We start from the raw sequence: 25246 nt of genomic DNA on the forward strand, positions 1-25246 counted from the left end.
CCATCACACTCAAGGAATTATTCATCTTACTTGACCTAGTCCAAAGAGATGCCAGCTGAAGTTTCAGCACAGGTGTGCAGGTCCTGAGAACATGACCATGGACATTGAACATTTTGACCATTCTGAATGGAAGCTGTTAAAATAAGTCTGTTTACCATCTAACAGACTAATTTTAATTCCAGAAAATATATGGAATCCAATATGCTTAACTAAAAAGTGTGAACTGCTTAACGGAAATCAACTCAATCTTAGGATTTGAAAGCAAGCATACATACATGGAATTTTCTGCAGTTCATTCATGAATTTTTCTTTCAGCTTCTCAAAGACATCATTTTTGCCCTCCCCAGGAACTCCAGCCTCTGTGGAATTATCTCCAGTGTCGATTGGCATCATAGTGGTCGTGGCCATGGGTGCCACAAAAGCCTGTGGGTGAGTCTCTCTGGTCTTCATTGTGAAGAAAGCTGGGAGGAGACAGAAAAGCAAACACAATTGAGGAAAATATATTTTTGAGTCACATGATTCTAATTTAATTTGGTTCCTTCCAATGATTTATTTGTTGTGGTTAGTGAATAATGGATTATTGAGCTGATTAATTATTTAAAACAGGAAAGAAGTTTGAATAGAATGCTGACTCAAAATAGCAATGGATATTTTCTAATCAAAGTAACATATCCAAGAATCATGCCAAAAATGTCTTACCCACCTAGAGACCAATGCAGCTGTTCTTAATTATGTGATTTCCAAAGAAAATGATGAGAATTCTGAGTAAGTATTGCTTTAAGATGATGACTTCTAACAATTTTTTTTGTTCATTAGCTGTAAATTATTCATTTAAAGAGGTTTTTCTCCACACTACTTCATTTTTATATTCATCAAGTACCAGACAACAGTTCCTCTCCCGTCAGCATCTTCCAACAACACGCATGACTGCAGTATATAATTTTCCACTTCGTCCAGTGGTTCTCAACCTTTTTCTTTCCACTCACATGCCACTTTCAGTAATCCCTATGTCATCGGTGCTCTCTGATTAGTAAGGGATTTCTTAAGGTGGTACGTGGGTGGAAATGTTTTGAAAACCACTGTTTTAATTGTACCTAATTGACTCATTATGTGCACAGTTTCATAACTCCAAAGAAACTGGGCCAATGACAATTTTTCTCAATCAAAATGTTTCAGTAACAATTGGGTCTAGAGTAGTAATTCTCAACCTTCCCTTCCCACTCACAGACCACCTTAAGCCATCCCTTACTAATCACAGAGCACCGATGGCATAGGGATTACTTAAAATGGTATGTGAGTGGAAAGAAAAAGGTTGAGAACCACTGACTTAGTCTTACTTGGGTCACCTTGTGCTTCAGGACAGATAAGGATAGATTCAAAACTTTTATGTTGGGTGTTTTTCCCACTGAGTTTTGACTGAAGTTCAGTCATCTTTGGCTAATTAAAATGTCAAACGCAGTGATGAGTGCTCATAAGTGTAAAGAATGTTGAAAATGATGGCAGTGTAAAGGTTAAAATTTCCTCTGGTGCAATTAAAAAATGAATTATTCTAAAATTTTCAGTTGAGACAACAATGTGTACATGATTACAATCTGATAAAGCTGTATTGTTGCAAAGAAAAATAAAGAGATATTAAAATTTATTGAAGGAGATTGGTATGTAGCCACCCAAAGATCTTCTAGACTCAACTTAGGAAATACATAAATTCTCACCAGAACATCATTCCAGGGAAGGCGTGAGAATTCATTGGAAAGTTCCTGAGGCCAACTTCTGGAGGAAGTTCAATTATAAATATCCTGGAGCCAGCATATTGAGGCAACCATGAACAAGGCCCACCAACACCTTGACTTCCTAAGGAGTCTGAGGAGATTTGGCAGCTCAACAGATACTTTATTAAACTTTGACAAATGCACTGTAATACCTGTATTGGCTGGTTTGGGACTTCGACTGCCCAGGAATGCAGAAGACTCTAGAAGGTAACATGCATAGCCAGTTCATCACTGGCGCTGACCTCCTATCCATCGTAGATATCTATGAGAGGCGCTACCTAAAGAGGCATCCAACATCATAAAGGACCCAAATCACCCTAGTCTCAACCTCTGCTTATTGCTACCTTGGGGAAAAGGTAAAGAAGCCTGACAACCAGCCCCTCTAGTTCAAGAACTGTGTCTTTCCAACAGCTATCAAATTTCTGAACATCCCTTTGTTATTCTACTCATAGACTGCTCAGACATCACAAAGGGACTGTTTGCACTAATGCATATCACTTTTTTGCATGAAGGTCACTGTGAATATTTAAACCCATCTTATGTATTTATTGCCTTTTTTAATGTAATTTAATTACTTTGTTATATTTTTTCTCTACAAGCACTTGTTTGGCTCCAACAAGCAAGAATTTTGGTACTATGTACGTTGCACAGTGTTTATGACAACAAACTCATCCACAGATGAAGTGAGATCAATACTGAGTATTAATTTTCTTAACTTTTGAGCAATTCCTGGGAGAATAAGAGTTCTGGTTACAAGTGAAGGAAACTATATTTCAGCAGATCTGTGGAGGGAAAGTAGTTTTATGACCTCTTAGCTGTTGACTTAGCTAATGTTACTTTTGACATTTCCATTAGTGGCAAGATGTCTGATACTTGCGTTTCATTGGTTAATAATAATGATGAAGGCGTCTAGGGCAAGGATCATTTTCTTGATCATTATATTGAAGTCACATCCTAAATCTTGCTCAGTTCATTCATTCCCAAAAAATTTAAGATTTTCCCCTCAGTATTCTCTTCCTTAATTTCATCATGGGTTATAAAAAAGTGTTGAAGATGCAACTATTACATGGAGCAATTTTTACAGTATGGTAAAAGCCATGAGCCCATGCTGCCCAATTAAACCCAAATGGCCTACAACCCTGGCACCTTTTGAAGGGTGGGAGGAAACCAGAGCACCCAGAGGCAACCCACGCAGACACGGGAAGAACGTACAAACTGCTTACAGACAGTGCCAGATTCGAACCCCCATTGCTGACACTGTAACAGCGTTGCATTAACTGCCGCACTAAATGTGCCACCCGAAATAAAAGGATAAACTTCAGAGACAAAGCCACTAATATCATCCTCCGTCATCTGAGGACATATTGCTTGCCCTCAACAGAAATGATACAACTAAAGGCAAATTAACTGCCAGTTTTCCTTCTTATTTATGGATGAACAAAATGCAATTAAAATATGGCACACAAGTGATTTTGTAATACTTCTCTTTACAAAACTGTTCCATTTAATGCTAACTATTTGCATTTGAATAACTTTTGGCTGATAAATGAATTGAAATTGAATAGAAAATGGAAAAATAATTCAAGTCTAATAAGATTTTATTTCTCAAGTGAATATATTCTAATATATTATATCCCACTGATTGTTTTAGCAATAAAATAAAAATTATTTCTATGACTGACAAATATAACTTACAGCTATAAATTTCAATGGCTACTCTCCATTAACCTTTTGAACTATTGAATTAATTGCAGTTAATGCACAATCCCTCCTCACTTTACACTGTGTGAGTGTACTTTTTAACAGTTGAAATACTAATCATGAGCTATAATCGGGCTTTGGGATACCTCCATTTTGCAGATTCTCTTACGTTTTTATAATCATAAAAATAATTTTGGCCACACAAGTTTAATCTGTTTGCCTTCACCCATCCTTTGTAAGATAGGGCTGTGGCCATCTTCTGAACATTATGTAAATTTCAAAGGACATTTGATGGCCTTGATGCCTTAGCCTTCCTACGTAATTTATTTATCAGCTGGTGGGGTATTACAAGGGCATACTTGGATACCTCTACAAAACATCACCATCATCAAATGGCTGCAACTTTCCAAGAAGGCCTACCACCTTTTCAAGGTCAAATACTGCTCACGATTCAATATTTCTATGTTCTGAGAATAATCAGAAATCAGGCTTTAATTGTCATGCACATGTCACCGAATTTGTTGTTTTGCACCAGCGGTATTGTGCATTACAGGTGAAAAATTGCTATAAATTACAGTTCCATAATTAGAATATTTAAACATAAATAATTAGTGCCAAGAGAAAAAAAAAGTGAGGTCTGTTTATCAGTCCATTGTCTGTTCAGAAATCTGATTGCAAAGGAAAAATTTCCAAAAGACAATTATTGACCAAGTGTGATAATATTGCCATTCCAATCATTATCTTGTAGTTTCAATTTAAAACAAAGATTTACCATATTAAGGGAATTGAAAACATTTGGTAGAAGTAGAAGCATAATTTGGCACTTTACTCGCACTGATCTCATGAAGAGAATACTTCATTCCTTTAAAATATTTGGCCATCACATATTGGAGGTTTAAACTGAAGAGATTTCATTTCTGGATGCAGTGCAAATATTTCATTTACATTAAAAATAATGATCTTTTGAATTGATCATCCATATCTTCATTCTGCAAATGAAGTATAAATCTGGTGGAATATGAATGCAGTTATTTGCACAATTAGTTGGGAATACTAATTCCCTAAACTTGGAGGCTTTGATAATTCAAGTCCAAACTCCTTGTCGTTCGAGCTAAATCAGACCTAATGTGTGTATTGTATTATTTTATTAATTTATCAAGAAAATATTAATATAATTAATGTCATTGATCAATTATCAATGACAGTTCAGCATTTAACACAATCATTCCCTCAAAACTAATCGGCAAACTCCAAGAACTGGGAGTTAACACCCCATTCTGTAACTTGATCATGGATTTCCTCAACTCCAGACCACAATCAGTGAAGATTGGTAAGAACATCTCCCCCACAATCTTCTATCAGTACTGGAGCACCACAGGACTGCGTTTTTAGCCCCTTGCTCCTCTCACTTTACACCTATGACTGTGTGGCTCAGTACGACAATAGCTCCACCTACAAATTTGCTGACTATACCATGGTAGTGTGCTGTATAATGGAAGGGGATGAGTCAGCGAACAGGATGGAGATTGAAAATTGAGCTGAATTGTGCATCAATTGTTGACTTCAAGAAAGGAAAGGAAAGCCACAGGTATACAATCCAGTCATCATTGATCTTTCCTGGACCCAATACACCAATGGTATCAAGAAGAAAGCACGTCAGCACCTCTACTTCCTCAGGAGTTTGCAGAGGTTTGGTATGACACCAAAAGCCCCGGAAAATTTCTACAGAGTTATGGTGGAAAATATGCTGACTGGCTGTATCATGGTTTGGTATGGAGAAACCAATACACCGAGCGTAAAGCCCTCCAAAAGTTAGCCCGAGACATCACAGGCAAAACCCTCCTCACTACTGAGTACATCTAGAGGGAACACTGCAGCGATCATCAAGCATCCTCACCACCCAGCACATGCTCTGTTCTCGCTGCTGCCATCAGGAAAGAGGTCTAGGTGCCACAAGACTCGCATCAGCAGGTTCAGGGACAGCTGCTACACCTCCACCATCAGACTCCTCAACAACAAACTCAACCAGAGACTCATTTAAGGACTCTTATTTGTGCACTTTATTGATTTTCTATTTTTATTCTCTCTGTATTGCAGTTTATTTACATGCGTTATCTATTTACATGTTTTTTTCCTGTGTACCGTTTTTGTTTGCACTATCAATTAACAGCAATTCTTGCATTCCCACAGGAAAAGGAATCTCAGGGTTGTATGTACTCTGACAATAAATCTAAAGTCTGAAAATCTGAAATCTACATCATCTTTGTTGCCTGGAAAACTAGTTTTATTTGATAACATTCTTGTGTATCACGCTAGGTTGTTTTGCTATATTAAAGATACCACACTATTTACATTTCAAGTTCCTGATGGTTTTCACATTTTATTTGTCCTGATCTGCCTCTCCACCCACCGCTACAATTAACGTCCCTCAGTATTGCATTATTTATGCTAACAGAACCCACTGTTCATACTTCTGCTTCTGCAACCCTTTGCATAAGCTCTTTGAACTTATTTATAAAGGATGGCTCACGCTGCATCAGAGAATTGCAAAGAGATGCAGGTATTTTTTTGTTGCCAGGTTTGAGAGTAAAACATAAAGCTGAGCTCATGTAAGTGTCAGATTTCCTGTCCACTTGCCTCAGATCAACAATCACAATGGTTAGGGTTCTGAAGCAGCTGGTATGTTACCAGAATGTGGGCTTATCTTTGCCAAGTTAGTCAGTTTGTAATCAAAGCTGTTTTGCATGTACTGCTGTGCAAGTTTGAATTTGAGAAATTTAAAAAAAACTGACACATAGCCACTTTTAACAAAACATTGGAAATAAAATTCTAGAGGTCGAGTGCAGTCCTGGAGAATCTCAGCAGATTATAGAGTAGATAGAAGAAAGGCAACTAATGTTTTGAGCCTAAGCCCTTCTTTAGAGTTTGAGAAAAAACAGAGAGGCATCCAAATAAAAATATGGGGGGGTGGGGGTGGGAAGAGGAAAGGACCGGGAAGGTGCCCAAGTTGACAGGTAAGAGGTCATAGGTGTGTGCAGGCAGGAGGGTTGAAGAGAAAATTTGAGGTGATGGGGGAAGGGTAGCTCCCTGATAGAAGAGGAAAGGAAAGAAGGTGGGGACCTGGAGGAAAGGAGTCATAAGGGAAAAGAGAGACGAGGGTGGGGGTTCCTCCAATTTACAGGGTGCCTCGGTTTGGTAGTGCTTGAGTCCATAGATAGTGATGTTGGTGTGGGAATGAGGTGTGGAATTAAAACGGCTGGCCACTGGAAGGTCCTTGCTATTACAGTGGGCAGAGCAAAGGTGAACAACGAAACGATCTCCCAGACTTCGTCCAGTCTCATCTCTTTTCATTTCTTAAAGCTTTCAGTTATAGACTATGGATACTTCATAACAATAACCAGACTAACATGGAATATTTTTGTTCAATCAGCTGAAACTAATTTATTCTGACTTCATTAAAAGATTTTAATTCAATTTTTCTCTCCTGTCTGCAGTTAGATTATGCTCCTCAACATTATTTTTTCTGAGACATCTGTAAAACAGACACAAAATGTTGGGTCAACAAGAATGCAGGCAATTATTTAAATCTGGAATAAATCTCTGCTTCAAGAATATTAACAATATTCAAAGCATATTAAAGAAAATAAAAAATTATACACTTTTAATCATATAATTATTGTGTCTGATAGTTTTATTCTAATTTAATATAAAAGGAAGTACTTGCATTTAAATGGCTGTTATTACCGTCTCACCACATCCAAAAAGCTTCACAGTCACTGAAATACATTTGAAAGCAGATAGTTTTAAAGTAGGGATACACAATTATCTAATCTGCACACAGCAAGTACCCACAATAATCTGTTAATTTGTTTCAGTGGATGTGAGTTGAAGGTTAAATGTTGAGCAGCAGTAGGAACTTAGAATCATATTTTTAAAAAAAAGTCAGTTTCTTTTGCACGAGCTGCACGTTCTCAGTACTGTACTGGATGTTAATATAGATTATATTATAAATTATGCAGGAATAAAGTTCTGAAATGTCAGTTTATGGTTATTTGTCACAAAATACCTAGTACAGAGAGAAGGTTTCTTCTGTGAACCTATCAGAGGTTTATCTCCAGCCCTTCATACAGCCACATAGAGAGCACTATTTACTGAGGATAGGATTACAATGAAGAGGAAGATCAGTTAGTACCAAGCAAGGGCTGCATAAGAACACTTATGGGGTTCACTTAAAGAGCCACAAGCAAAAAACATACTTTACGCTGGTTGATACCTGCTTTCCCACTGTTAAACCATTGCTCTCCAAAGGGGCGGAGATGGAAATGGAGTCCATGGAGGAGAGGGAAGTTTTTGGTGTGTCCTGAGGTGCATTCTTTCCTCTCTGTAGTTTCCACTAATCTTGAACTGAGCAGAAGGCTTCGATTTCTTCAATGGGCTTGAACTCTCAATTAATAATGCCTATTTAAGTTCTTGGAGTCATTATCTCAGAGTATATTTCCTGGATCCAACAGAGTAATGGCATTGTAAAGAAAGCAAGTCTACTTCCTCAGGAGTTTGCCGAGATTTGATAAGACTTCTGAAACTCTGGCCAACTAATACAGATGAATGGTGGAAAGTGTGCTGACTGGCCATCTGGTATGGGTACACCAATACCTCTGAGCCCTGCAAAAGGTAATGGACACAGCCCTGGACATCACTGGCAAAACCTTCCCCACCTTTAGGAACCTCGACATTGAATGCTGACATTGGAGAGCAGCAGTAAACTTCAAGGATCTATGTCACCCAGCATAAGCTCTGTTCTCACTGCTACCATCAGGAAAGAGGTATAGGTGCCATAAGACTCGCCCCACCAGGTTCAGGAACAGCTGCAATCCCTCCACTATTCGATTCCTCTGCAACAAACTCAATCAGGGACTCATTTAAGGACTTAGTTTTACACTTTATTGATTTTTTTATCTGTATTGCACAGTCAGTTTGTTTACATTTCTTTATTTGTTTACATGAGCACGTTAAGTACAATTCATTTTCACTATCAATGAGTGGTAATTCTGCCTCGACTGCAGGATAAAAGAATCTCAGGGTTGTATGTAATGTCATGCATGTATTCTGACAATAAATCTGAAATCTATTTCTACATTTGTAAGACTATTTATTTCTTCCTGAAAATTAGGAATTTTGATAATTTGTTATGCTTGGTGATTGGATTTGTAAATGGATTTAGTTAGGTTGGCTTCAAGATCAGCACAGGTATGATGAGCCCAAGGGCCTGTTGCTATGCAGTAATGTTCCACCATCACTGTGTTGCCAAAAATTGGTGGTGTGCGTCACTCTGGTGCTCAATCAATGACCCTGTGGTGGTACACCACCGGCCTACTGCAGGGGGAAACCTCTATACCTGCAGGAGTGTAAGGGGACAGGATAACACCTGGCCGGCTGTCAATCAGTCGGCCTGAACGGATCAAGCCCCACCCGGTCGGGTGTCAATCACCCTCCGGGATATAAGCCTGCGCTGGCCTCCCAAGGCCTCACTCAGAGTTGCTGCAGCCACAGCCAGCTTGGTTCAATTGAAGTCTTTGTGGATTAAAGCCTGTTGTACAGTCTTCATCTTTGTGGGTGTCTGATTCTGGTTAACAGTGCACCACAGACCCATAAAAATAATTGAAAAAAAAATTGAAAAAAAGATTTTACTTGCATGGTTTCCACTATTTGTTGTCAGTAGATATTGCTGCTGGAACTATTGTCAAGTACATCTTTCATGGAAGTAAATGAGTAGTGCCATGAAAGGAACTGAGGGAGGATGAGTATCGGGGAACGAGGCTTAGGTGGACAGGCATAGAAGTAGCATTCGGCTGTGTGTGAGGCAATCTTCTCGCAGCGGTTTGGGCAAAAGGTCTCCGTGTCATTATTGCCACTTTTGGACTCATCAAGCATGTTAGTGATTACAGTATCAAGAGCTGTGATGCTTGTGTCAATGCACAGCAAACTTAAGTCTGGCAAATGTCGTGAAAGTAAAAAAAAATGTATGTGCGAGTGAGGGACCTTTAATTTGGATCTCTTGACAAGTTACTCCTTGTTTAATTGTGAGATATTAATGCAATTCTTAGTCACACCTTTAACATCCAATTTCTGTCAGCAAACTTGGAAAAGAGCACTGCAAACCGGATTTAGTAATTAAGTCCATAATTCTTAAGTCAAGGACGTCAGTTATGCTCAGGTGAATCCTACCTGGGCCATTTTGCTGATGTGTGCTACATAATCACTTCCATGATCTATAATGGATTTCATTTTGCTTAAGACAGATATGCAATTAAATCCAATATCTAGGCATAGATTTCCAAATCTTTCCCATCTCCCATGAACAAGGCACTGAACAATCTCCATTCACCGTCATCCTGTGATGTCCACAATTACAAAGAGCGACAAAGCTCCTGTTATCTTTTCCAACTAATGTGTTCCAGAGAACTTCCTGTTTTTGCTTCATCCTGGGTCACAACAGCAATTTTAGTCAATGGACAGTTCTACTTACGAGTCTACATTTTTATTACTTCATTTTAGCATGAGTTATATCATCTCTATTCCAGCAATTCACTTCATGGTGATGTGTCCTTCTAAATACCAAGGTAATAATGCATTCAGCATAAACCAGGCTTCTCCATCCAATGCTACCTGCATCATACTGGCAACTTTCACCAAAACCATTCACTACTACAGCATTGCAAACAAAATCTTTTCCAGCATGAAATTAAGATGTCCAATACACAGTGTCCCATTTAGCAGAAGCCCTCAATTATTTCAGCCATGCCAGTGTTTTCCCAATGACAATATTCAGCACATATAGACTGGAGAAGGTCTCTGACAGGACTATATGTCCTCCATAAACAGTGAAATATTTTCTCTGGCAGAAAACAAAACAGCCACTGTCACATTTGGCATGCTTGGAACATCAGAACAAAATTCAACAATATTTAAAAAAAAAATTCAATGTTTGTATGTTAACTGGATAATGTATAATGAAAAAGCACAAGAAAATAAAACATTTTCTGGCACACACCCACATACTCCAAATATATTCTGTTTCAAGTTCAAGAAACATGATGGATTTTGTTTTATCAGGCCTGTGTGCCTAAGATTGAACTCTCACTTGTCAGAAATTATTAACATATCAGTGCTTTTTGTCTGTGAGCTGTTGAAAATAATTCTGGGCCACAGCTATGAAGGGAAGAAGGGACATTTGGGAAGCAGGTGTGTGATTTCAAACTGAGGCACTATCTCACTCAAAGACGACAATATCACATCTTTTCAGTAGGGTTGTGAGTCGAATCTCCCATCCTTGCAGCCTCAAAGGTGATTCTTGGACTTTGAAGTTGCAACCTGCGAGCAAACGTGATCTCATATTTCAATGTTGTCTTGCACGACGTGAATCTCAACTGCAGAAACTTGCTTGGAATAATAAGGCATCACGGTTGAGATGATACCCTTCCACAGGTTCAACTTCAGTTGGAACACATCTGTTTGATAAGAGACATTTCTCCATACACTTGGTGCATGTGGAAAATGGCATAAAACAATGCAGATGATTTTGAAACCTCATAGAGGTATAAATATATCTTTGATTATCTATTTGATCAATACAATACACAGTTATTCGGCCAAATACTAGAATGTGAGGATTCTGTTAATCAGATATCCAAAGAATAATTTCCTGGCCATCTTAAAGAGAATGGTTAAGCCAAAGATTCTGTGGCCATTAAGCACTGCAACCAAAGGGGATAGTGCCTACTTCATTAAGCTTTAAGTTCTCCAGGTAATGTTGTGTGAATCTGCAAGTTTACAGAAAAAAAAATTGCAAATTTCATTTTGTTTTGACCTGTTGAAATGAATTTTTTTTTATTTCATGTGTAGTAGGATAAAGTGAAAAACATTGATTTGCCTGTATCCAAACAAGTAATCCTATTCTTCATGTTGTGCAAAATAAAAGTGCAAAGAATAGAAAGTGCATTGTGATTTTACTAATGAGAGGCTCATTCAATAATCTGATGAGAGTGGGGCAGAAACTGTCCTTGAATCTGGTGGTGTGTGTTTTCAAATTCATGCAGAATTGGAATGTATTATCATGAGCATGTCACAAAATTTGTTATTTCAGCCGGTTTTGTGTTGGTAAGTTACTCCAAACAATTATGTTAGATTATCCAATTGGAGATCGGTCGATGACTCACTTTAGTGGCCAAAATGTGCACTGCTTGTCATTTATAAACTGAGTTCAAGTTGGGTCCCTGGTAAATTGTGGGCACAGAGATGAGTCGTATAAAATAATGAGCTTATTGCCAATGTACTTACGCACCAAAGTTTTTGCTTGCAACAGCCAAATAGGTGCTCTTGTTTTTATAACAAAATATACAATAGTATACATTTAATTATCTTCGTATGGAAAGAGTTTCACATTGCCAGTTAGTGCAATTGAAAAGGTTCTGTAAATGAAGTAGAGTAATGGTGCAGACAGTTATTTTTGTTGTCCTGGAGTAGCTTACAGTTGAGGTAGTAAGGGGAGGTTCAAAAGCTTGATAAACATTTCAACTGGAGGTACTGGACTTCAAGATTCCATAACAATTTTCCAAAAATAGCTGTGAGAAGCAGTCATGACCAGGGTGATGGGGGTTCTGTATGGTGTCGGCTGCCTTCCTGAGGAAGCACAAGATGGAATTGGTGATGTGTGCTACTTTCTGCAGTTTATTCCTTTTTGGGCACCTAATTTACCAAACAAGGCCATGGTGCGATCAGTCAGAACATTTCCCACAGTGCACCTGTAGAATATTTCCCACAGTGCACCTGTAGAAATTTGTTATTCCTACCCTGGGTGTCCACCCTATCTGTGGCGCTCAAAGTCTTGCAGACCTCTATTAGGTCTCCTCTCTTCCTTCTGTGATTCAAAGAGAAAAGTCTCACCTTTTCTAACTTTGCCTCATCAGACTTATTTTCCAATCGAGGCAACATACTGATAAAACTCCCCTTCACCCTCTCCATAAATTCCACATCCTTCCTATACTGAGATGACCAGAACTGAATACAATACTCTAAGCACCAGAGATTTGTAGAGTTGCAGCATGACCTCATGACTCTTGAAAGCCATCCCCCATTAATGACACCCAACATCCCATAGGCATTCCTACATGACAGCATTGAGAGATGCATGGATTTGGACCCCAAGGTCTCGCTGTTCCACCAAACTGTTAAGTATTCAACCATTAACCCTGTAGTTAGCCTTGTGGTTTGAACTTACAAAATCCATCACCTCACACTTAATCTGGATTGAACTCCATCTGCCACTTTTCTGCCCAATTCTGCATCCTGCCTATATTCTTTTGTAACCTATCAGCACCATCCACAACTCCTCCAAACTTCATATAATCTACAAACTTACTGACCCATCCTTCGGCTTCTGCATCTAGGTAATCTAGGGCAGAATACTTTCTGTCCACTACTACTCTCTGCTTTCTACATGCAAGCCAATTTTTAATCCTCACAGCCAAGACTCCATGAATCCCATGCCTCATGACTTTCTGAATGAGTCTCTTATGGAAGAATCGTGTCAAGTGCCTGACTAAGCTCCATATAGACCACATTTACCATCCTACCTTCATCAATTTCTTTTGTTACCTCCTCAATAAACTTAATTAGACTCATGAGGCATGACCTTCTCTTTGCAAATCTATGCTGACTATCCTTGAATGGAATGTACTTCTCCAAATGATTATAGATCTTATACTTAAGAATCCTCTCCATTAGTTTGCACACCACTGATGTAAGACTCACCGCTTAATAATTCTCAGGATTCTCCCTATTACCTTTTTTAAACAAGGAGACCACATTTGCCATTCTCCAATCCCCTGGGAGCTCCCCTGTGGCCAGAAGAACTCAAAGATCATAGCCAATGCCCCAGAGATCTCTTCCCTCCCTTCCCACAGCAACCTGGGGTAATTTACATCCAGCTTTGGGAACTTATCAATCTTAATCTTAAGAAGATCTAACACCTCCTCTTCCTTAATCTCAACATCGTCGAGCACACAAGCCTGCTCTATTCCAACCTCACTGTGATCAAGGTCCTTTTCTCTTGTGAATAGTGAAGCAAAGTATTCATTTAGGACTTCCTCAACCCCCCCTCCTCCTCCTCCTCCTACAGGCACATGTTGCCTCCTTTATCTTTAAGCAGCCACACATTTATTCTTGTCATCCTTCTGTTCTTCACACATGCACCGAATGCCTTAATCCTACTTGCAAAAGCCTTCTCATGCCCCCTTTGAACTCTCCTAAGTTCTTTCCTCGGTATCATATAATTCTCTTCCTGTTTCATGCTTTCTAAATCTAATTTATGCTTCCTTCTTCCTACTTAAAAGCTGCCTCACCTGTTTTGTCAACCATGGTTCGCTTTTACAACCCTCTTTTCCCTGACACAGTGGGACAAATCTATCATGAACCTAGTGCAAGTGGTCCCTAAACTTTCTCCACATTCATTCTATGCTTTTACCCTTGAATATCTATTTACAATGTACTCTTGCTAGTTCCTGCCTCATCCCATCATAATTATCCCCTCCCCAATTAAACACTTTCCCATTTTGTCTGCTTTTGTCCTTGTCCATAGCTATACTAAAGCGCAGGGAGTTGACATCACTCTCACCGAATTGCTTCCCCACTGAGAGGTCCACCACCTGACCAGGTTCATTACCCAGTATTAGATTCAGTATGGGCTCTCATCGGCTGGTCAACATACTGTGTCAGGAATCCTTCTTGAACACACCAGACAAATTCAGCCCCATCTATCCCTCTTGCAGTCAAGAAGTACCAATCAATATTAGGCAAGTTGACATCTCCCATAACTACAACCCTCTAATTTCTGCACCATTCCAAAATCTGCCTGCTTATTGGTGTCCTGAGGGCTAGTTGAGAGTCTATAGACTACTCCCAGTACAGTGTTTTCTCTCTTCCTATTTCTGACTTCTGACTTAGTAGACATTCCTTCTGCACCATCATCACTTTCTAAAACCATGATACTATACCTGACCAGTAATGCTACTTCTCCACACCCCCCCCCCACCAAACTCCTCTCCTACTTCCCATCCTATTCCTTTTAAAACACCTAAAGCCCAGTACCAGCTTCAGCCAATCCTGCCCTTTCTCCAGCCAAGTCTCTGTAATGGCCACATCACGGTTCCATATACAGATCCATGCTCTCATCTCGTTTATTCTTAATACTCTTAGCAATGAAATAGACACATTTCAAACCCTCTAACTGACTACATTTATGTTTCCTCTCCTGTTTGTCCTTTCTCTCAAACTCAGAACACATTACATCATGCTTTTGACCTTCTGCCCTTTCTCTACACTCATGTTCTGGCTCCCACTCCCCTACCAAACTAGCTTAAAGCCTCCCCAAAGTTCCATCAATTTGATTTTGTCCTTCACAATCTACCCAAAAAGCAGTGCCTCTGTCTTTTCAACGTCTGAAACACAACTTGAGTTTTGTGCCTCCCACTTCCGAGTAAGATTTCTTACAACAGTTCTTGGAATATTAAACATCTCCAGCTCTCCATTAATTTGGATGTGTGTTCTGGAGCTCCTCCATAAGTCACTTGCACCCAGGCAAATGGAAGCACACTATCTGTGCAGCACACTTCCTATACACAAGACAGAGGTTAGGACCAATTTATGAATCCTGTTATGCTTATATTCAAACATCTGGAGCTTTGCTATGGATGATTTTTCAATGGAATGTAAATGACTGCAGAGCTTTGCAGGGAACAGTGCTGGGTTAATCTAATTAGAATTTGATGGGATTGAATTGTGTTCTGTTTTATTGATTTATTCCTTGATCTATGTTGCTTTCTCATCTTTAAGAAGTGCAAGAATTGCATCAAAGCATAGATGAAGCAATTAACAAAATTAATACTCAGAGGAAGTAAAATCTGGAAAAAGGCAAAGAGACTTCCAACAGTGCAAATTTAACAAAAGCACAGGTCAAAAAATCTGTTACGGTCGTCAGGGCAATCCATATGCCATTTGAGACAACTTTCCTATGAGAGCAAAGATTAACAAAACACAATTGTTCATGAGGAGTGCAACTTTAGAACCATGTGAACTATAGACACATTCTCAGTGATGTGCACCAATTATTAACATAGTTCTTCAGTTAACTAGCCAGTAGAATTCTCCTTTACATTTGCAGAATTAAAATAGGTCTTTGACCAGTGACAATTATGTAGTGGGTGAAGACCACAATGAGGGTGGTGGTGGGGTTCTCATATCACCTGATGCCCCACAGACACTGTTACCTCCATGACACATGCTCTTGCATTGTACAGGATATTTCTATGGATTAACCTGCTCACTGCAACTCAGCTTGGATTAAGCTTCAGAGCTCACATCTCCCTTGGCTCGAACATAGACAAACAAACTGAATTCCAAGGGCAAGGTTAGAATGGTTGCCCTTAACAGCAAGGCAGTAGTCAACTGTTTGTGACATCAAGGAACTCTGATAAAACTGGTCAGTGGCAATGACAGGTGGTACTTTACATTGACTGAAACTGCACCTCGCACAAAATGGTTGAGGGATATTGGAAGCTAATTAGCTCAGCCAAGAATATCTCCACAGGAGTTTCTTTTGGCAGTGAACTGCCTTCATTAGTTTCATCACTGACTTCTCCTCGATCACAAGATTAGAGGTGTAGATGTACAATACTCTCAAATCCATTCATTTATCCTTATACAATGAGATCACCCATGCTTGCAATTCAGAAAGACCTTGATCGCCATGGGATAATGTAATAGCTAATTGTTATGTCAACCAAAATTATGGAGTCTCAAATGAAAGAAAGTTTAACCGTTTATACATGACTTTCAACAACATTTCCATTACTAGGTTCCCCAAGTATCTTCTTTGACCGGCTGAACACCGCAAACTACTTAAAAACTGTGGATGCCTTGAGCTCGAGCTCATTGCTGGAACAGACAGAAGATCATGCAGCTATGGTGATTATGGGAGTGTAGGACATGGAAGCATCAGCAGAGTTAGCAGGATTCACCCCACCCCCCCCAACCCTGGCACTATCTTCTTTTTCTCTTGATAGTGGAGCTGGACTAATGGCACCTCATAAAGTGCCTCTCCAGTGCAAAAAAAAACACATTTTGTCTACATGACAGGAGGGCCAGTGAGATAGTGACTCCCAGGAATTTAAATTTACTTACCCTCTCCACCTTACCCCTAACCCAACTCCCCCACCCAATGATCACTGGATCGTACACCTCTGGTTTTCCCTTTTTCCCTTCCTAAAGGGAGTTCCATGAAATGGAATTTCTTAGGATCTTGCTTATTGGTGGCACTGGTGACATCATATTTCATCAATGGCTTATGAAGCAACATGAACCTAGCTCTGCTTTCGTTTGGTTGCATCTTAATAGTAACCACAGCACCCAAGTGTTTTTTTTTTTCCCTCTGAAAACTGCTTTTACATCAGCAAAAGTTGTTCTCTTAGTGTGGTCATTGAAGGTATCTTAATCTCCCTCGTGTTCTCTCCACAGTTTTCTGTATTTAAATGAAGGCCGTTGACAGGGAAATGTTTATCTTCACTGCCATTTCCCCCCTATGGATGGACAGATGTGGCCTGTACTCTGAACTTGTCATTTCACTCAAGTCAAAACACAATGCTGGAGAAACTCAACAGGCCAAGCAGTGTACCTTACAAAGCATATGTGAAAGAATAAGTTTTATGAATATGCTTATCAAAGGGTTAATTGATCAGGTAAGAAAATGCAGTAGGTATTTGTACAATGTTGGGAACACCACTCCCTTCTTCACATCTGTGTCATAGTGAGATAGTAGCTAACTTCACAAGAATGTCAATAAACCTTGGGTAACACTTTGGGTTGCCCAGACATTTCTAGATATTTCTAGATTATTGTAAACACAAAATTGGCAGGTGTGGGTCTCATGCAGACCCCTGCCAAAATGTGTATAAAAGTACAATGAACCTGCCGATGCTTTGAGTTGGAGTTCGGTGTAGAGGTCGAGTTACTAAATTCATTCTCTTATCTCCCCCTTACTCCCACTAGCGTTGTCAAGGTGAAATAAAGAAACTATTGTACGCTTAATAAGTTCTGCTGTTTTCTGCAGTTTTTTTTTTCACAGCGAAAACTGACTTTAACACAAGGATAAAGATACATAACCAATGTTTCGGGCTTGAGCCCTTCACCATGGGCATACCTTGATCCAGGGCTCAAGTCTGAAATGTTGGTTATGTATCTTTATCTTTTCCATATCAAGGACACTCTTTGACCTGCTGAGTTTCTCCATAATTGTGTTTTTACTTAAAAAATGGTGTTTGCAGACTTTCATGTTTTACATTTCATTCAAGTTTTTCTCCCATTACCTTTGGGCCTAGGCTTCCTCTTTCACATGCTGGAAATTTAAACACCAGAAGATGCACAATACTGAATTTATGATGTTTAAAGCCATCTTACTTAGGGAAAGAAATTAAAAAAAAAAGGATTGTTTGAAAGTCAGTGGCATTATTCCATCAATTCACCATTTGTCAATTATCTCAGTAGATACCATGCTAAAAGAGGTTTTCAATTCACCATCACGAGTAAACAGTGGGTGTCATGACAAGAATAGAACTTATCTCTACTCCTTTTCATTGCTTTGTTCTGTAACTCAAAATCTCAATCATCGGGGAATCAGTTACCTTGTTGCACTGATCATCTCTGAGGTTTTCACTCCTGAATAGATAATTGCATCTTCAACTGAGTGTAATTATGCACAACATTCCTGCTGTATTAATTCAAAAGCCTGTACCTATTTGGTCGTAATGTTGCCAAATGAATCTATGCTTGTTTATAATTTGCGTTATCATCTCTGCATCTGGTCTCAATCTTCTAGCTAGTTTGTCACAAAGAGAAAATACTCCAACTGTTCATTTACTTTAGTAAGTGTATCGTGCTTCTGAAAATAGATAAGGTTACCATTTCGCCGTTTGATTAGCTGCAGTGAACTTTGAGCATTAACAAGAATATTGAGAAAAAATGTCACCTCCATCTAATAAGTATGCAATTTCTCTTTCTACTATCTGTTCAATATCAGCAGGTATAAATTCTATCTGTTCCTGAATTACCCACAATAAGCTCCTGCTTCACAGTTATTTTCCCTTTATATTAGGCAAAATAACAAATGGACAAATAAGGATGTAAGCCTGGCTTGGTTTTGGGACTGAATTGAAATTTGACAAGCCAGTTTTCAGAACCAGAACTGCTTATAGTTCTTTCAATGAGACTGTAAAACTTTGGAATCAGAAATCCTTTTTATTGATGTCTTCTTTTAATCAAAGCACATTATTTTTGGAAGATGATAATTATTAGCAAGAGTTGTTTATCTTGTGGAAAGGCAACATCAATAGAAGAGTTACACACAACTTTTGTTGAGTGGCAGGATTCTAACTTGTACAAAGATTTATAAATGCCATTCATCCTACTATCATGTTGGTGGCTTCATGAAGGGATTTTCTTTTCATTTTGTTAATGCTCAGAAGATCTCTGCCAATGTATGAATCAAGAGCAAGATAACTTCATTTGACTTCTGAAGCTTGTCCTGCTCAACTCTGTCCATGCTTGGCTTTTCAGTGTCTGTTGTTTTGAAACCTTCCTGCGCTACCATGCCCACAAAGAATGTATCACTGAGGGAAATTTCTTCAATGATGTGTACACTTTCACTTCTCTTTTGTTTACCTTTGTAAAAACATTGCTTTTGTCCTTTGGACTTGTTGCAGACATTTCCATCAGCTGCTGGGCATTGTTTTGGTGCCTGTTTAGTGCCACATCATTTACAATTGAATATCTCTCCACCATTGTGTTGTTTCCTATAACTCTTTCTCTGTTTGCATGTGCTTCCAGGAACTGTCACTAAGGCTATGCCGTCACTTTCACCGACCTTGCACTCTCACCAAACTTTTTTTGGTGGCATGGCATATCTTCACAGTTCTAGCTAAGGTAAGCTCCATCTTTCCTAGCGACCTCTCTCTCACTTTCTGATCAATGATTCCAAACATAATTTGATCACAAATCAGTTCAAAATTGCATGTTCTTGCTTTCAATTTCAAGCCTATTAAAAATCTATCAAAGCTCTCTGCCTGCAGCTGCATGCGCAAGCGAAACGCCTCTTGAACATTTCATTTTTCTTTGGTGAGCAGTGTTCATCAAACATCTCAATAACCTTATCAAACTTACCCTGGTCATCTGCCTCAGCAAAAACAAATGTGCTGAAAACCTCCAGTGCTTGCTTTCCCACCACAGTAAGAAGCAGTGCACTCTTCTATTCATCCAGTTTGCTATCGAATCCAGTGGTTTGCAGATACAGCATGAATCATTGTTTGAACAACCACCATTTGTGCTCGACATTCCCAGTCCAATTCACAGCATTGAGAGGTTTCACACTTTCCATGTCTTCTGCTGATACTGACTCCCGGTCATAAAGAAAATGGTGTTCTTTTGTATCAGTTATATTTTATTAACATCTCACAACCTCGTGAGGCATCCATTTTGCCTCTAACTCTAAGTGGAACATTCATCTCTGATTCTCTCTAGTGGCCAGGAGGATCACCAACTCCCAATCACCACAGTTAGGATGGAGAAATCTCTAGGCTAGTGAGAACTGGGCAGCCACAAAAGGAGTAGAGGCAATAGCAACTTCTAATACATTCATCAGGAGGTAATGATAGAGACCGTAGAATCCTGGTGGTGTGTTAACACATGGAACTGGAGTGTCAATCCTCAGCAATGCTCACACTCAGTTTGTCTATCAGGATGAAACCCTGAGCCCCGCATCTGAGCAATGAGTGGCTATCACATCCTACCAAACACCAGCTCTCGCAGGCATCCCCTCCACACAGAGACACAGGAGATTTACTGTTGGGGCGGGGGGAGAACAGTGATTTACATCAAGTTCCTGACATAAAAGTGAGCAGCCAGGAGAGATTTGAGCACGTGCTTGTGAGTGATACCTCGGAAGACCAAGAGTGCTGTGGCAAATCAACACTTTACTCAGATCTTATTTTCAGCCATGTTCACATTGAATGGTGATGCAGGTTCAAAGGACTAAGTCATCTACTCTTACAAGAACATAAGAAATAGAGAGGTAGACCATATGGCTTGTTGAGCCTGTTCCACCTATCAATAAGATCATAGCCATGGACTCAGCTCCATTATTCCTGTCTTTTCCTCATAATTCCCCTACAATGAAAAGGTTCTCTAGCTTCTATTTTCCATGTTTCTAATTCATTGAGAGATACAGATGGTCCAAAGTGAATAGCTTAAATTGTCTTTTGTTTTAAAAACTGTTTCCTGGTACTTTAATTTTACTCTCAAGGGTCAATAGTCATAATAAATGGATATGAAAAAGACTTCAAGATTGTAGATCATCAGGTTAAAACACAAATTTCCAAACAGGACAACATTAGAATTCCAGTTGAATGGAACTTGTCTGCAAATGAACTCTTGCCAAAAATTGCATGACAATGCTGTATAAAATGCAGACATCCACATCACTTGTTTTTCATTCAGTCTCCCCATGGGAAGGAAGAGGGCGGTTACATTGCATGGCAGAAGAGAACTAAAGGCAGCCATAGACATGGTACATTATTCAACAATATAAAATCCAGTGAAGCAGAAACATTTCATAATTACTTTGTCAATCTTAATTTAAAAGCACCCTCTGGAACAACATGGATGAGTTGCTGAGTTTTAAAAAACTTTTTGATATTCAACACAATACGTACATTTCACTCATAATTCTTAACCATGGACAATTATTGGTTATTCTCCCACTTGTTTAGTTGTTTGTCACTATGTGTTTCTTTTTATCACCATTCCATTTTTCACCCTAATAATTTCCCTCTAATTGGACCTTATCCACCTCATTCTACAAAGATTCCTGTTTGAATTGAGAAATGTGACAGTTATTGATGCAGTGATAAATATATTTCCTTTACAGCCACAGGGTTGTGAGGTGGAAAATCCAATAAGACTAAAATTCTAATTTCAAAGCAGCATAGCTTTGGAGGAGGGTTAAATCTTTGAGAACAGCTTTCAAATTTTCACATTAAACTATACACGTACAGAAGTCTTAAAATTCCTGTCAGTTTCAATGTGCAATAACAGCAAACACTGATCATTTCCACCATCACTGCAACAACAAAGTCCATGGCATCTTTTCTTTAAATGCCAGACTGCCAAAACTACTTCAGAATTTGGTATGAAATAGCTCTACATTTAATCTGCATGTTAATGAGGATCAGGTCAAGGAATTATGTTTAGATTTTAACAGCTCACATGTGCACTGGATGAGAAACAGATCTTGCATCAAATGAAACAGAAACAAATGAAATTGGATCTGGATTACTTAAGTGATTGCTAGATTATGAATAGATATGGGATCCATCTTTTCTAAGATGGATCATTCTCTGCAAGACTATAGTTATCAGAAATGTGTGCATTCACTTGAAGTGTGTTTGAAAACATAGAAAGGTTTAAAATAATTCATTAGAAATTAGTCTTATTTTCCAGTTTTAAAATGTTACAATCTCCATTGATGGAGAAACACGTAAAATTCAAATATACTGGACTGAATTTTAAGGCTTTTTTGTTGCTGTCCATTGATAAGCTGCATTTAAATTACTGTATTATCATATTATGTAGTCATGCAATAAAAGTCTACTCAATGAATGATTTGAATTTTAACAGTGGTCTTCTGGTAGAACTGACCAGATAGGCAGTTAAAGTAGCCCGAGGTCTTCTGATTACAGGCTTTAAACCTTTAGCTATAAACCTTGGAAGATGACAGGAATAGCCACTGTAGTGTGCGTCGAAAGAACCAAGGACTTGTTGATCCAAACCAAGGCTATTATTAACTAAAAGACTGGAGCATATCCCAAGTAGGTCGACCAGTCCAGAATGACCTGGTCTGGCAAGGAGCAATCCTTTAAGACCTGCCAGTAGGTGTGGCTACACTCTCAGCCAATCACAGTCATCCTACACTACCATCTGTACATATGTACATATACACATTGGTGATAGCATCTGTAATATCACAGCCACAAAATGCAGCCTTCAGATTCACAAGAGGCTTTGGATTCACCCAATATGTTACCCTACTGTTACCTCTGTGCAGAAAACCCTGGAAAAGGAAGTGGACACAGCCCAGAACATCACATGCAAAAGTCCCCCATGATTGAAAAAATCCACATGATCCACACCACCCAGTACATGCTCTGTTCTCTCTGTTTCTATCAGGAAAGGTATATATATATATATATATATATATATATAAATCTATATAAATCTATATAGATATATCTATATATCTATCTATATCTATATCTATAGATAGATATATATATTTATAGGTGCCACAAGATGTGAACCCCAAAGAACAGCTGCTACCCCTCCACCATTAGTCTCCAAAACAACTGACTCAATCAAAGACTCACTTAAGGAGTCTTACTTTTTACATTATCTATTAATGAATATTTATTTTTTCTGTATTTGCTGTCAGTTTGTTTACATTTCTTTCTTTGTCTACATTTCTTTCTTCGGAATACGCATCTCCAGCTCCCCACCATGACTACCAGCCCCCCCACATCTCCATCGGGCACACAAAACTCAAAACGGTCAACCAGTTTACCTATCTCGGCTGCACCATTTCATCAAATGCAAGGATCGACAACGAGATAGACAACAGACTCACCAAGGCAAAAAGCGCCTTTGGAAGACGACACAAAAGAGTCTGGAAAAACAACCAACTGAAAAACCTCACAAAGATTAGTGTATACAGAGCCGTTGTCATACCCACACTCCTGTTCGGCTCCGAATAATGGGTCCTCTACAGGCATCACCTATGGCTCCTAGAACGCTTCCACCAGCGTTGTCTCCACTCCATCCTCAACATTCATTGGAGCGACTTCATCTCCAACATCGAAGTACTCGAGATGGCAGAGGCCGACAGCATCGAATCCACGCTGCTGAAGATCCAACTGCGCTGGGTAGGTCACGTCTCCAGAATGGAGGACCATCGCCTTCCCAAGATCGTGTTATATGGCGAGCTCTCCACTGGCCACCAAGACAGAGGTGCACCAAAGAAGAGATACAAGGACTGCGTAAAGAAAGCTCTTGGTGCCTGCCATATTGACCATCGCCAGTGGGCTGATATCGCCTCAAACCTTGCATCTTGGCGCCTCACAGTTCGCGGGCAGCAACCTCCTTTGAAGAAGACCGCAGAGCCAACCTCACTGTCAAAAGACAAAGGAGGAAAAACCCAACACCCAACCCCAACCAACCAATTTTCGCTTGCAACCGCTGCAACCGTGTCTGCCTGTCCTGCATCGGATTTGTCAGCCACAAACGAGCCTGCAGCTGACGTGGACATTACCACTCCATAAATCTTCGTCCACGAAGCCAAGCCAAAGAAAAATACATATCTCTTTATTGAGTAGAGTTTACTGTTACCAATAAGTAGAAATTCTGCTTGGCGTGCAGAAAAACGAACCTTAGGGTTGTATGTGATGTAATATTAGTACTCTAACAATGAATTTGAACTTGAACTAAAGCTTTGCCATCTGTACATGGTAAATATCCCTCTATTTCCTGTGAATTTGTGCATTTACCTAGAAGCCTCTAAAATGTTGCTATTGAATCTACAGACACTTACCATTCTCTATGTAAGAAAAAAAAACTTGCCCCACAGATCTCCTTGAAACATTTCCCTCATTTTTAAAAGCATGTGAATTTTTACTTTGGGGGAAAAAAAAAGATTCTGACTATCCGATCTCTGCTTCTCTTAATTTTATAAACATTTCTATTATTCCTTGAAAGACCTCCACCTTTTACTGATAATGAGTTGGCTTATTTACTTTAAGCTATTCAGGGTGGATTTAGGATGGTGCGTTGGAGTGTGTGAGCAAGGGATATGCTTAGAGAATGTAAATTCTTGGAGAGTGAGCCAACACATTGTCGAAGAACTTTGAACTTATTTACTGTTCTCTGTCAGGTGGAGGATGATAGTAGAAATGGCTTCTCAGGATATTCAGGAAAAGTAAGGTTAGGCACAATGGTGAGGGGGAGAAATATTTTCTTGGGCAATATGATTGAATGGAAATTGGAACTGGAATGAAAGGAAAGAAGAGGAATTTATGTTTTGAAAAATTCAGCCATTTCCCTCATCATCTCTTTTTCAATAGATTTAACAGAGGTGAGAAATAATTTCCTTCTGAAGAACATTCAAAACTTCAGATGTAATTGCTGATGCAGAGAACAAAAAGAATTTCCCCACATAATCAATAGTACATAGAGTGAATGAATTCTGACGATTGAGTCTCAAGCAATTTTACTGAACTGTGATTGGACAATTGTATGTCAAGACTTAATCTGCTCTTGTACTTCCCATTCAAAAAAGGCAGCTTGTGTGGAGGATCACTGAGCAAATGCTGTGACCTGCTGCCATTTGCATGAGCGGACATTTATGTGTCCCTAAAAACATGCTCAGCACAGTTCTGCTGTGGAAGCTTTCTGTTAACTTTAGGTAAGGCGAATGCTAGATGGAAGGTACTTAGTTACTTTCAAATCCTGAGTAGTCATTTTGTGCTGATCAAACATTTCCTTTCAAATAGGTGCTTCATAATTGATACTGTGAAGTAAGAATTCACAAATGTTTTTGAACTCGTGATAACAATAAAGTAGGCATACCT

General features: G+C 39.2%; 1 protein-coding gene across 11 annotated transcripts in view; it reads right to left on the reverse strand.

The window, feature by feature from the left end:
• The window catches only part of LOC138765025 (synaptotagmin-B), a 228141-nt gene that overhangs the window by 74690 nt on the left and 128205 nt on the right, over positions 1 to 25246 (reverse strand). For 7 of the 11 annotated variants that reach the window (XM_069941654.1, XM_069941659.1, XM_069941663.1 and 4 more), the window contains exon 2: positions 276 to 461. In XM_069941654.1, the coding sequence (XP_069797755.1) occupies positions 276 to 461 (186 nt within the window). Of the gene's footprint in view, positions 1 to 275; positions 462 to 6877; positions 6976 to 7190; positions 7252 to 15842; positions 15905 to 25246 lie in introns of those variants that run through there. The other 4 variants (XM_069941655.1, XM_069941656.1, XM_069941657.1 and 1 more) reach the window with 4 other exon arrangements.

The sequence above is a fragment of the Narcine bancroftii genome, chromosome 5, assembly GCF_036971445.1.
Source record: "Narcine bancroftii isolate sNarBan1 chromosome 5, sNarBan1.hap1, whole genome shotgun sequence".
Taxonomy (NCBI): domain Eukaryota; kingdom Metazoa; phylum Chordata; class Chondrichthyes; order Torpediniformes; family Narcinidae; genus Narcine; species Narcine bancroftii.